General features: G+C 40.7%; 1 protein-coding gene across 1 annotated transcript; it reads right to left on the bottom strand.

Annotated features, from left to right (window-relative positions):
• Positions 1 to 6,031: 6,031 nt before the first annotated feature.
• LOC121865484 (astakine-like) lies at positions 6,032 to 12,113 on the bottom strand. The gene is made up of 4 exons (XM_042364977.1): positions 11,957 to 12,113; positions 7,366 to 7,484; positions 6,844 to 6,956; positions 6,032 to 6,259 (listed from the first exon to the last, which is right to left on the bottom strand). The coding sequence occupies exons 2-4, from the start codon at positions 7,481 to 7,483 to the stop codon at positions 6,137 to 6,139; spliced, it is 354 nt and encodes a 117-aa protein (XP_042220911.1). The 5' UTR covers position 7,484; positions 11,957 to 12,113; the 3' UTR covers positions 6,032 to 6,136.
• Positions 12,114 to 13,710: the final 1,597 nt, after the last annotated feature.

The raw sequence follows: 13,710 nt of genomic DNA, 5'->3' as shown, positions 1-13,710 counted from the left end.
TAACATTTGCTTACTAACAACACGAGTGTAAGTAATAGGAACTGATATATCCAGCCAAGGAGGAATGGCATTAATAGGTTCGTCTGGGGTGATTGGGACATTCAGTTTCAAGAGATCTGCAACACTTTTATGAAGCCACGCCCCAAAGAGAGTCTTTTGTGGAAGGTTGGCGAGATGGTCGAGATTACTTAGATAGAACATCAACTCAGTTTGAGCTGTAGTTTGGAAACCATTGTTCTTCAAAACTTTGACACAAATCATGGTATTAAGTAGAGCTATCCTCTCAGATAGGGAGGGCAGTCAGAGCTCTTTCCTCATGTTTACAATTCTGGTTGATTTTGGGCAACCTAGAATGATGCGCATGGCTTCATTTTGCACTACCTCAAGGCTGTTGAGTTGTTTAGGCGGAATCGTCACAAGATGGAGAGCATGATAGTCAACTACAGAACGAATGAAGTGAAAATAGAAAGTACGAGCATAGGTGATGTTAATTCTATAGCCCTTGCCAACAAGGGTTCTGGGGGGTTTAATGCGCTGCATTAGTTTGGCACGAAGGTTGCTGACAAAGTTTGCATCATTCACACAAATTCCAAGATATTTATAGGAGCTACATAGTTCCAAGGGCATGCTGTTAATGTTAAAGTCAAGAGGCAGAGGGTGAGTAGGACGAGGATTGAGGACCCTCGTCTTGTCAACAGATATTATGAGACCACATTCCACAGTTCTCCGAGCAAATACATCCAGCAAAGCTTGGAGCCTGAGTTTGGTTTGTGTTATAATGCAGATATCATCAGCATAGCATATTATGGCTTCATTTGGCTGAAATGGAATGTCAGCAATAAGCTTGTGCATCAGTATATTAAAGAGCATAGGACTTGACACTCCTCCCTGAGGCGTGCCAAGCTCAAATGATCTCATTCTGGCACTTTTAACTCCCCTAAACAGAACACTGGCATACCTGTTGGACAGATAACCCTTTATCCATGCCAGGAGGTTACCATGGATGCCAAAATTAGCTAGTTGCTCAAGTATAATGTCTCTATTAGCTACATTAAAGGCTGGTTTAAGGTCTATGAAGGCTGTTTGTGTCTTATCTTTTGAGTGTACAAGATATTCTGCAAAGCATGTCTATGTGCTACGCCCGGGCATGAACCCGTTCAGATTAGGGGCGAGTTTGCCTTTGACTTGAAACATGAGACGGTTTAGAACAACTCTTTCAAGGACTTTACACATACAGGATGTGAGTGAAATTGGCCTGAAGTTTGGAGAATTAGCTTTAGGGATTGGTGCTATGTTTCCTTGAGTCCATGTCTTAGGCAGAATACCCTGTGTGAGGCTCATTTGATACAGGTCAAGCAGTGGATGGTTAGGGATCTCATTCAACAATCTCAGGGTGTTATAGGTTATGCCATCCTTACCAGGGGAGGATGACTCACCTTTCATTAGTGCTGTTGTTAGTTCATGGTGCGTTATAGGAAACTGGTCGATAAGGTCTGGTGAGGAACAGACTATTTCAATATTGAAACCCCTATTAATGTGTGTAGTGTTAAGATATTGCTGTATGTCAGGAGGCAGGGAAGTGATTTGTGACACACTAGACCATTGGTCTAATAACATGTCAGCATATTCTGCAGGGCTGTGATGAAGCTGGACTGGGGTGGGTGACTTGGTAATGGCTCTAATTTTGTTCCACACTTCTGCTAGAGTGGTTGTTCTATTGATCCCCTGTAAGAATTGTTCCCAATAGGTGTCTCTCACCTGACCTTTGAGTTCACGAAATTCTCTGTTAGCTTTGAGGAATGCCAAGAGGTTATCACTAGTTTTATTTTGCTTATAAATGTTGGCAAGCTGTTCTACCTTCTCTCCTTCTTTGGTGAGGATGGGGTCATGTGTCCACAGAGGCGGTTTAGTGCTGCCCCCCTTCCTCCTTGACTTAACCCAGGTGGTATAATATGTGGTAATGACATTTACAAGATCACAGCAAAATTCATCCACTGACCCAGATGTATATCCAGCATACCATCTGTGGATGTAGGCCTTGAAGTGCAGTTTAAGATTATCTGGGATGTTAATTCTGAGCTTAGGATGGGGTTCACACTTGACATCAGCAACAGTGTATTCAGTAAGTATTGCATAATGATCACTGACTAGGTGGTCTGAGATGACCTTAGCCTTGACATTACTGTCTACTAGGTTATACCCAAACACATAATCAAGTCTGCCCCCCCTCAGATGTCACTTTGTCTGTGTCGTATACAGTGATATTATGATTATTGATGTAATTCACGAACACCCTCCCATTAGAGTTACACTGGACATCACCGAGGACAGTGTGACGAGAGTTAAAGTCACCCATACACAGCATAGCATTGTTACCTGATGGCTTTGGTAACACGTCGCAGCTCATTACACCGATCATAGATGTTATACAGCGAAAATTGACTGTTTGCTGTCTTTACTGTAAATTGTTGATAGTGAATAATTTCATCATTGTGAGTTTTAATCCATTTACAGACCAGATCATTCTTTACATAAGTGAGCAGGCCACTTCCTGCTCTACTATTATATGCTGTAAACCCAGCTATCCTGGGTGCAACTTTCTTCTGGGTGCTGGACGTGTAAGGTTCTTGAAAACCAATTACATAAATGTTAAAAACTTTCACAAACCATTGTAGGTCATTATTTCTGCGGTTAACACTCCGGATGTTCCACGAAATGAACCTAAGCGTTCGTGTTACTCTTTCCACCTTGAATTTAGCATAGAGTCGCGCACTGGCTTCATAGATCAACCTCTTACAGTATATTTCACTAACATACTTTAGCGTTGCAAAAAATAAATACCGCTCGTGAAATGTGGTACTGTATTAAAAAATAAAGAAATTAACATCGAAATAAATACAGAAACAGTTTGGGATAGACCTGAATGAAGGTATGGGAAATTTAACGTTTGGAGTAATGTACAGTATAGACCAGCAAATCTTGATAGGGTATACAAGGGTAATTTGGTCAGCTTATAGTAGAGGACATAATTCGTTATTATATTTCTAATAATTTCAGGCAAAAACAAGACGATTTTCATCTATGACACTTCTAGCGCATTTTACCCATAACCAAGATAACGGGAGTCGGAAATCAGACAACCTGACCACTCAGGTACCGAGTGACAGCTGGTGGGCCACGCAGGTCAACAGTGACAATAAGATCACGTTACCGATATGCCAGTTATGTGACCGATTCATAGTGCTAGTTATGATACCTCTGCATCGGTCAGAATTTTTTGACCGATGCAAGTGCATCGGTTGCATTGGTTTGGATCCAGCCCTGAATCAACATTGTTTTTTATTACAGGATTTAATTTGATGTGTTATTATGGGAGGCTTAGTTCAGTGATGTATACCTGTTATCTCAATAAGTGACAACAACGGGAACCAGTTTAATAGTGAGGAATGGCAGGTGTATGTAAGGGCATTGTGGAGGGTGGTTTAAGAGGATATTTTGGTGATAAGACTACATAAAACTTAACGTTACCTTAAAGGGCTTAAACAAACAACCTGAACTTAACATAATATTAACCTGAAATAACATTAACCTGACATAATATTAACCTAAGACAATTAACTTAATAAAACATTAACCTAACAACATTAACCTAACAACATTAACCTCATTTACCTGAGGTAACTGACCTATAAGGTGTAAAATAAGAAAAATGGTCACTGCGCACCAAATAGTCATAAATCTGTCTATAAACAAGGTGTTCTTTAAAAAAAAATCTGCTTCATTTCTGCCTTTTCGTGGTTACGTTGATCACTGTCATCGCTTTGTTCAAATGTTCTGCTAAACCACTGTTGCTTACTGCACTTTTTGGGATTGCATACTCGACTTGGTTTCTTTGACAGCCAGTACAATGTGGCTGGTCTTGGGTCAAAATGAGCAAGTGCTGTGATATTTATTTTGATGTACAGGTTACTGGAAATTATGGTGTTCTGTAGTAGAGAGCTACCAGATTTATCATTGCTTTAATAACTACACGTAATCAGCATGATCACTACCCATTTTGGGAACCTTGTACACTGATATTATACCCTGTTGACCTAACCTACCCAGACCTCACATACTAGTACTGCATTTGCTTGTCTGACCTCAGAAAAATTACCATTCAAACACTGCTTTCCTTTGACAGAAGCTTGATCCACGGGGAGGCAACCCCCCCCCCCCCATGGGCAAGAGGACACACACCATACCAAGTTCTCGAGAAACCTGAACCATGTTGTTAATTCCAGTCACCGTATTGGTTTATCAATATAAGCATAATGAATATACAGTAAGTCTTTCTGGTTAATCTGTTTATTGATCATGATATGCAGTATATTTTTTAGTTTCACAGTCAATAATGCACAATACAATTACAAAGTAGCTTCACAATGGCTATAAGTCCTTACAAAGTACAAAAATAAATACAGAACAGTTACAAAACAGTTTACAATGCAGTAGGTGCATGATACTTCCACCTATCTAAATATACTGAACATCATTCAAAATACACAATATTTATTTCGCATAAGATGCATTAAAACATTAATATCACCCACATTATAATAAACATGTTGTACTGTACATACTCATATAAATATATAACAAAATGCCCAGACAGGCCATCTTTGGTACAAGCTCAGCCTAAATGCCTTACCAATAGTCAGAGATTTCAACTTTTTGTAAGTTTTGTTCAGTAGAAGACAGACAGCGAGGAATATGAGACACATTATCGTCTTGGTATTCCCACAAGAGATTAGAAAAAAAAACTGTGTACTGTAGTCGCGCGCCTTGAAAGACAGCAGCTGATTAACACTTATCTTGGCCTCTCTATTCCATTCATAGGTGAGAAAAGTAACGTCTAAATGTAGGTAACAAATACTACTACAGCACAATGCCCTGGTACAACAGCGTTTTCAACGAGATATACCGTGTCTGGAAATTGAGGCTGAAAGCAGGAACCTATCCAAACTGTTTCCTTGTCTGAAAAGCTTGATTGTTGAATCGAAGTATACTGCTTTAAACAGTCAGTGACATTAATATGTACATATATAGAAATAATCGTGCAGTAATCTGAGATGAATATACTATATAATAAATAGAGTAAGTCCTTAGCAAATAGTAATGATCTGTTAGGCGTAAGCAAGCCACTCCTCGATATATTTTACACAAGTCACTTTTTTAGTATAATACCTACCAGATAATATGTGTAGTGCTATCACACATTGATATCAGAAAAGTTCATACGAAAATGGGTGAGCCCCCTAGTGCAAGTAGTAGCGGGACACAGGGAGAAGTGAGGGTACGTAAGGTTGTTTGATTTAGTGGTAAGGGTGTGTCAGAGAGGCCCTTACTGCCCCTCACATTCACCACTCCGTTTACTTGCCAATGTCATCCATCGCTCATGGAGTTCATCGAACTACATGTAATTTCTGTATTATTAGAATAATATACTCCAGTGTATGACTAACTTATCACAGCTAATTTCTCATTCTTGTTCAAAATGTGGTAGATAATTATCACAGCAGCGTGAAAGATTTCTCTGCCTCGTCTTTGTGTTTCCTGTGTTACACAAGAACTTACAACTTGTTAAGCAACAACACACGACGATACTAATCAACCACCGTTGTTATGACTGGTCTCTTACAGAAAATTTTGAAGTCGCAGGTACGAGTAGATGAAGAATATGAAATAAGGTTATATCCATGCCACCTGGCCCAAGCTGGCGAGGTCCAGCTGATGCGGAATTAGTCGATGGAATCATAAATACATAAGGATATAAGAATGGAGGAAACTGCAGTGGGCCTATTGGTTCATACTGGGCAGTCCCATTTACACCCAACCCCTATTGCTCATATATCTATCCAACCTATGTTTGAAGCTATCCAGCGTATTCGAGTTAATGATATATGATAACTTGTTCCACTCGTCCACTATACTCTATTTTCAAACCAATGTTCATCTATCTCGCGTCTAAATTTAAATTTGTCTAATTTAAAACCATTGTTACGATTTCGCTCCTGGTTGGATAGTTTGAGTACATTTGTAATGTTCCCTTTGTTTAGCCCTGACTTCCATTTATACACTTTTATCATATCGCCCCTCACTCTACGTTGAGTTCGTTGACTGTGTCTTGTGTGGGCAGCTGGCATGTGGAGGATTCCCTAGAGCACACTAGGCCTGGCCGACATGGACACATCAACAGGTATCCACCCTTCACGTTGATCTGTCAACAATAACATTGTTATTAACTCCCAGTCACCATCCTCAGTAATAAACTAGAAATTGTATTCTGGATGTACTTTGAGTACAAGATAATTTCTGAAACGAGTTTATTAAATTTCTCGGTTCATTCGAGCAGTATTTTTGTAACAGTTTAAATTCATTCAAATTTATTTCAAGGATGAGACAACATCTTTATATTCACAAGCAAATAAATCAAAGGTAAACAGGCATTGCAGCTTGATACTTTACTTTATGGTGACAGCACTTTGTGGGAATAATTGCACTTGATCTAAGTTTATTTTAATGTATGCAGCCTAAGAGGAGAAAGGTGAAGTAATGAGGAGGATGGAATGGAGAATGATGAGAATGGGAGAATGAATGGAATGAGAGGGAGATAAGGGAGTGGAGGTATGAGGAGTGAAGAGAATGAAGATAAAAAGGTAAAGGGAACAGAAAAACGGAGGGAGAGATGGGAAAGATGAGAGTCAAGAGGGATGAAAGAGACATGAAAGAGAAAGGAAGACTAGAGTAAGAATTGAGAAGGAATAAAACAGAAGAGTAAGAGAAGGGAGAGAAGAGTCTCACATTCTGATTGTTGGGGTAGTGAAGGCTCAAGTCCACCGGCTCGGCATTGATGCGGCACCAAGACCCCAGGTCGCCCAGGGGTACACACTGAGGAATGCTGTACCTCATCATCCCTGAAACAGAACACGACATGAACTAACGATACCAAGCATGACCACCTAGTACTGAAGAAAGAACTTAGTGCAATAGGTAATAAAAATAGGAATAGGAATTCTGTGTTTTTGAAAGGTAAAAAATAAAGCTGACAATAGTAGTTTTTTTTCAGATTGCTATGTGATATAATTTCTATTTATCAAGTTACAGAATATGTGGGATAAGATGAACAATTCTGGTAACTCGTATAGAAGGTTTGAATCCCCATCACAATCAGATTTACTATCAAAATTTTGCATAAATATCAGTATGGGTCTTATAAGTGTACTTTGTTTGTGTTCACTGGCTGTTGCGCCATAAAATATGATTTGTGGAATACTGTAAAGTTTGTTGAGTTAAACTTCAAAACTGTGTAAGTGTATGACGTACCTACATTGCAGCATTCTAATGAACCACAGTCGGTGGATGAGGAGCACCGACCAAGGGCGAGGCCAGCCACGGACAACAGTACCCACACACCTACACACACACCACGACCACCTGCCATCCTGGTGAAGAGGAGTTATGATTATTAAATAATTTTAACAAACCAGAAACAATAGAAAAAATTAAGGTTTTGATACAAATATTCGTAAATTTCAAAATCAGAACAATTCACAAATACTTCTACTCAGGATCAATGAGCATCATTATGTCACATCGTTATGTACATGAAGGAAATAAATGCATATATAGCCTACATATCCCATTACCATCAGTTACTTAAGGGAAGGATACACTGGCATTTGGGTAAATGTTAAGACTGGTCATACACCGTCATCCTAACACTACACCCTCCATGTTTTCCGCGGGCGCTCAAGGGCTTGCACACAAACCTTAACCATCCACAAGACCCCTAGGCCGCCCACACACCTACTATACACATACCAGGCCACCCACATTCTCCCCAGGCCACTCAGCTCTCCAACACAAAGACGCCACGGTTTATCCCATAGTCTCCAAGGAGCGACAAACAGCACTCAAGAGCAACTTCCCTGACAGCTTTACAGTGAAATTTTATCTATGTGTTAAGGTCGATTCTTGAAGACCACATACATCAAATGTGAACCACTAGTTCGTGTTACGTAGCGCCACCCTTAACGAACGCGTGCAAGTGTGAATGAAGTGAGCAGGAGGAAGGTGTGATCCTAATTCTTTATATCCGGTTTTGTTCTCTTAATTCTTTTTCTACCAATAATTTGTTTATTATATTCAGCATCATTTCATCATCATTATTTATCTTTTATATAAATCACAATTTTCTTAATAGAGACCAGAGTAGGTATGGGAGGAAACGACAACCCCAAAAATAGCGATGAGTTGAGTGGTGGAGGTACAATACACCAATAGTTATCTCCGACATCCATCCACTGTTAGTTCGGCTTCAGTCTGGTGACTCTCCACTGTGTTCTCTTTGTACGGTGCGTGGTAATAACCTCCTGGTGTCTGTCACACCTCCGCCTTGTTTCTGCTTGGTATGTTCCCGATATGAATACGGCATCTTTTCGACATCTGACTGATTTGTACCGGAACAACGCCGGTCAGCATCCCAGTACCACCCAAGAGTGAAGGGTTCTCACTTGCTCCATTTTATGTTGGTGTTGATAATGGCATGGAGCTCAACACATGCACCTCAAAACACCAGTCTTTTCCCTTCCTACACCCACATGCACGCGAGTGCACCAACAAGCAGGGTGGATAGGGAGGGGAACTGGTGTGGGTGGCTGTCGAGGGGTGACTAAAGGGAAGGGAGGGGCAGTAACCACCCAGTGATGAAGGACACCCCACTGTGGTGTGGCTCCTCATTGAGGGATGGGGCGAAGGTATGGTGCTGGGGTGTTACATATCTACACCATGTAAACGGTATAGCTGAAGCAGCTAATAAGGTAAACACGCTTGGTAGACAACATTGGCCGTAATAACATGACTAAGGTTTATTATATATTTTGTTCTTTCATGAAGCACAAAGCAAGATAAACTCATACTTCCTAGTCTAATTATCAACATGTGTATGTGATGACTAAGAATATAGCTGCTTAATGACAGCGTAAATAATTGATACATTTAATGTGGTCGACGAGGCTGATAATGAGGGTAACGTGAGGCAGCGGCGCCTCACACACATACACCTGGCAGGACATGGTAGAGGTTGGAGCGAGGGATAATTCATAACCACTCTCACAACCCTGAACTGCCCCTCGCTGTCTCCTGTTCTGGAAGTTGTTCCTTCTAGGGTTCCTCCACTATGAAATCAGTTAAAGAAAGACTGGAGTACCAAGTCACACAGGGATGCGACGAAGCGAGAATGATTATCTTCATTTAAGTATGTGTTTCACTTCTTTTGATGATGTAGTGTACATAATAGGATCGACTGTATCATTTCATCATTACGTATTTGTGGTGGTGGTGGTGTGTTTAGGATGACCTTGTGCCATGCTTCACATTGACACACCTCACCTCCCTCACTGCTCCAACACGCACCGACAGTTTCAGTAAGTAATTGTTGGATCATTAAATATTTTACTATAATATTCAACCACCATCGATGAGAAACATTCATAATGACAAGGAAACTTTTGTATAAAAGAAGATCCTAGTGTTTTCATTAAGACATTAACCATATTCAGTACTGGTGATAGTGCAAGACTTATAAAGAATAGAAGAAAAAAGTGTCCCTTTCGTCTGGAACTTTAGATACATGCTGGGTTAGTTAAATGTCAGCATCCTGACATTTGTGTGCACCAGAAGCACCCGAAAATGGTCACCCACTGAGCCCTCCATCCTCTCTAAGCCACCAGCCCCTGGCCCCGAGGTGAGCCAGTGAGCACGGGAAGCAGACAGGATTTGTGAAGAGAGTGTTAGGTTGTGGAGGAGGCATAGTCAACAATGCTAGACACCACGCTGCCCTGGAGGGTCAGTCATGACTCAGGAAACAATGCTTGCTGTAAATGTCTATTTTTGAAGATATGTGACAAAAATTACGCCCGGTGATCATTTGTGTGGGGCATCAAAGATATTTAAGAAATAACAAGAATTAATTCCTGTAATACACACACCGGACATGCTCTTGAACTAGACTTTTAATAAAGGAGTTATCCAGATATTTTTGTGTCTGGATTGATCCAGTAAACCTGCTGTCGAAAACCGTCAGCAATGTCTTACTCATCCAGGTCCTTGACGAGGTGAGAGATAAACAAAACAAAAAACCCACAAATGATGTTAAACCACTTGTCTGCCACACCAAGTAATGTATTGCCGGGCGTTTGTGAATCTGTCAGGAGGCAGTTGTGTGAGGCAGTATATCAGCTGAGTCATGTAAATACACTCCTCTGTACTTGCATGTTCTTTCTGGCCTGGTGTTTCCTTCGTGTTCTAGCGCTTACCTTCATGTAGCTGTGACGATGGTTGAATATTTGTCTTCTACATCGGATACTAAATGGATACAGTAACATCAAACCCAGTCTATATTATCAAGGCGTAAAAGACACCCACCAAAATTATCAGTTAAATCACAACTCATGGGACAAAAAAGTGTGGCAAGAAGAAATATAATAACCTGCTACGAGAAAGTCCACACGCGGGCATGCGTGAATCTATTGAAGCCCTGTGGCAGCAGAAGGTGGGTGACAGGCAGCAGAAAGTGAGTGACAGGTAGCAGGATGGTTGACAGGCAGCAGAATGTGGGTGACAGGGAGTAGGTGGGTGACAGGCAGTAGAAGGTGGGTGACAGGCAGCAGAAGGTGGGTGACAGGCAGCAGAAGGTGAGTGACAGGTAGCAGGATGGTTGACAGGCAGCAGAATGTGGGTGACAGGGAGTAGAAGGTGGGTGACAGACAGCAGAAGGTGGGTGACAGGCAGCAGAAGATGGGTGACAGGCAGCAGAAGGTGGGTGACAGACAGCAGAAGGTGGGTGACAGGCAGCAGAAGGTGGGTGACAGGCAGCCGGTGTTGGCTGGTGAGCAGACACTTCCCCTGAACACCGCTCAACCATTTCATTATATTCTCAATGCACTTCAGTTTTTCTTCTCCTCCCTGTGTTTATGTTGGTTGCCCAATTGTATATTCGTAATCGTATATTCTCCAGATTTGTCAATTTACGCTTCAGAAACGTAAATCAGCTGTCATGTAGTTAGCAAATACTTTGATACTCTAAATTGTGTAGATGATGTGTTGTTAATGTTTCAGTTATCGTTACACACACACACACGGACAATGAATTCTACCAGCAATGTTATTTGTTAAATAAATCAACCTCTTACACACTCAGGTTGAGCCGAGAGACAGGCAGTATATTAGTCTTGAGTGGCCTTTAACTTGACGCTACTCACTCGTGATTCCTTAAATCTGTAGCAACATTCAAGGCTCACATTATTACATACCTGTGGCAACATTCAAGTGAGTGAGAGAGAGAGAGAGAGAGGTCGATGTCAAGGGGTCATGTGTACCGCTAGGTCCGCTATATATATATATACAGTACATACATATATATTTCAATAAAGAGCTTACTACCGTACCAATAATCGTATATAAATGATCACTTATATATGTACTCAGGCCATAAACATATAAGCCTACACCCGCTTAAAAATAAAAAAAAAATACGCATCGACACTTGCGCCAAGGCCCTGATCTACATAATTGGCCTCTGGGTAAGCAATAGACAGTGTTCATGTATGTAGTTAGTACTACCTCCATAAATACAGACAAACATCATTTAGTCTTTCATAAATCCACAGATACAGTATATTCAGAAAACACACAAACGTACTCACACTGATTGACAATAACACGGGGCCTCACCAGTCTACCGTGTCGTTCAAAAAATAAAACGACCAATAATAAAAGACTTCGTTAACTGTATTGACATTTCTAACACAGCTAGACATCAATCTGACATGTGAGTACAATAACTAATCACAATAAACAGTCTCAGGTGAGATTGAAAGTGACAATCTAATTAAAATTTAATAATGCTGCTTACCTGAATATGTGGTTCGAAGAGTTAAATAATCTGCAATTGCGGGACAGTGTCCAGGATAGGGGCAGACTCTAGTAGACTAAAAGCAAAGCACACGATCACTCAAACGTCCACCACACAACTGACCTACGCCGAGCTCCGCGATCCTTTTATATACCATCCAACAGGTGAAGATCCACATGACCGGTAGCAAGATGTTACATTTGCGCTGGATATTTTGCACTCCATCTGTTTTCTAATGCTTCATACATTCTGGAGATGCAATATAATAAGTAACAATAAATAGAATAGTACATTAAATGGTCATATCATCCCGTAAAATGTATCGTGTGAAGGGACACTATGGCATAAAATCGCCAGGGCGGCAGTGAGTGGCAGTGGGCGGGCTTCCCCAAAACGTCCCACCGAGAGAATGCGGACGTGATTCACTTGACGCCCATTAGGAGGGAGGTACGGGAAGGTACTTAACTCTGTAGTGATATTTATGGTGATGTTATCTTGGTCACGATCATAGTACTGTATAATTATAGGTGAATATGAATGAAATAAAATGTGAATATATTTAATAAAGTAGGAAGATATGTTGGAGGTAGAGATACAGATGTGTCAAGGTTAAGAATATAAGTTAAAGTTAGAAAAATTAAATGTTAGAGAAGTATATCAAAGTTAGAAATATGATTAACTAAAAAAAATGACAGTAAAATTTTGGTCAATATTAGCGAGATGTTTCATAATTAAGATGTGTCAAATCTTGGGATATGTGACTTAACTGGCTCATCACCCAGGTGTGTGGAAATATATCATCTACGGGTAAGGAGGTCTATGGCCCTGCTACCGGAACCTTGTCCACTTTTACTTTCAGGAGGCATCCCTTCTGTTGTGGATCCATCGGGCTACTCCCTTTGGGCGGCTCCCTCTACTATGTCGTCAAATGGCTCTCCTCCGGCACTTGTTTCGGCTCTCCTAATAGTCGGGTATAAAAAAGCATCTATATAATGTGATGAAAAAAAATATTAAAAGGCCATACGCGAGAGGCACCCCACAAAAACCAGACCACTCTATCGGAACACCAGAATATCAACACCAAAACACTTAGTACAACACACAGCCTCCATAACTAACTCTTCCTTGTATTCAAATGGATATCATAAATCAAGGGTTTAGTTTACTGTGTGTGTGTGTGTGTGTGTGTGTGTGTGTGTGTGTGTGTGTGATTCTTATGCATTTCCACAGATGTGAAGACAGTGAGCTTCAATTTGGTAGGGAGGTGCGGGTGATGGTCGTGTCCCTCCACGAAAGGCAAAGCCGGGTACAGAACTCACGAAGAACTTTTTTTTCTCCTAATAAGCGAAGACAGATTTTTTATTCGTTTTTCATTAAGTAAGTACTGGTATTCAAATCAGCTTCTTCATAAGGGATAATCGAGACAAACGAATGAAGGAATTGCACCATGGAAATAATGTTTAGCTAATTGTAAATAATGTAGATGAAATTCAACAAACTCGGGCTTAGGTTCCTACTGAGTCAAACCCCCCGACAAGATCTTCAAGTCAAATGAAGATCATAAATATCCAGGAAATGTAGATACAGAAAGTGTTTATTTAGCTTTAGGGTGTGTGTGTGTGTGTGTGTGTGTGTGTGTGTGTGCGTGTGTGTGTGTGTGTGTGTGCGGGAGCGAGTTGTGGGGGTTAGCTTTCCAGTTAATTTTGAGGTTCAGGTTTTGCTTATTGGTTTATATGGTATACAGGATTTAGCTT

Source organism: Homarus americanus, unplaced genomic scaffold, assembly GCF_018991925.1.
Source record: "Homarus americanus isolate GMGI-L3 unplaced genomic scaffold, GMGI_Hamer_2.0 scaffold25483, whole genome shotgun sequence".
NCBI lineage: Eukaryota > Metazoa > Arthropoda > Malacostraca > Decapoda > Nephropidae > Homarus > Homarus americanus.
This window is presented reverse-complemented; position numbering and strand designations above follow the sequence as displayed.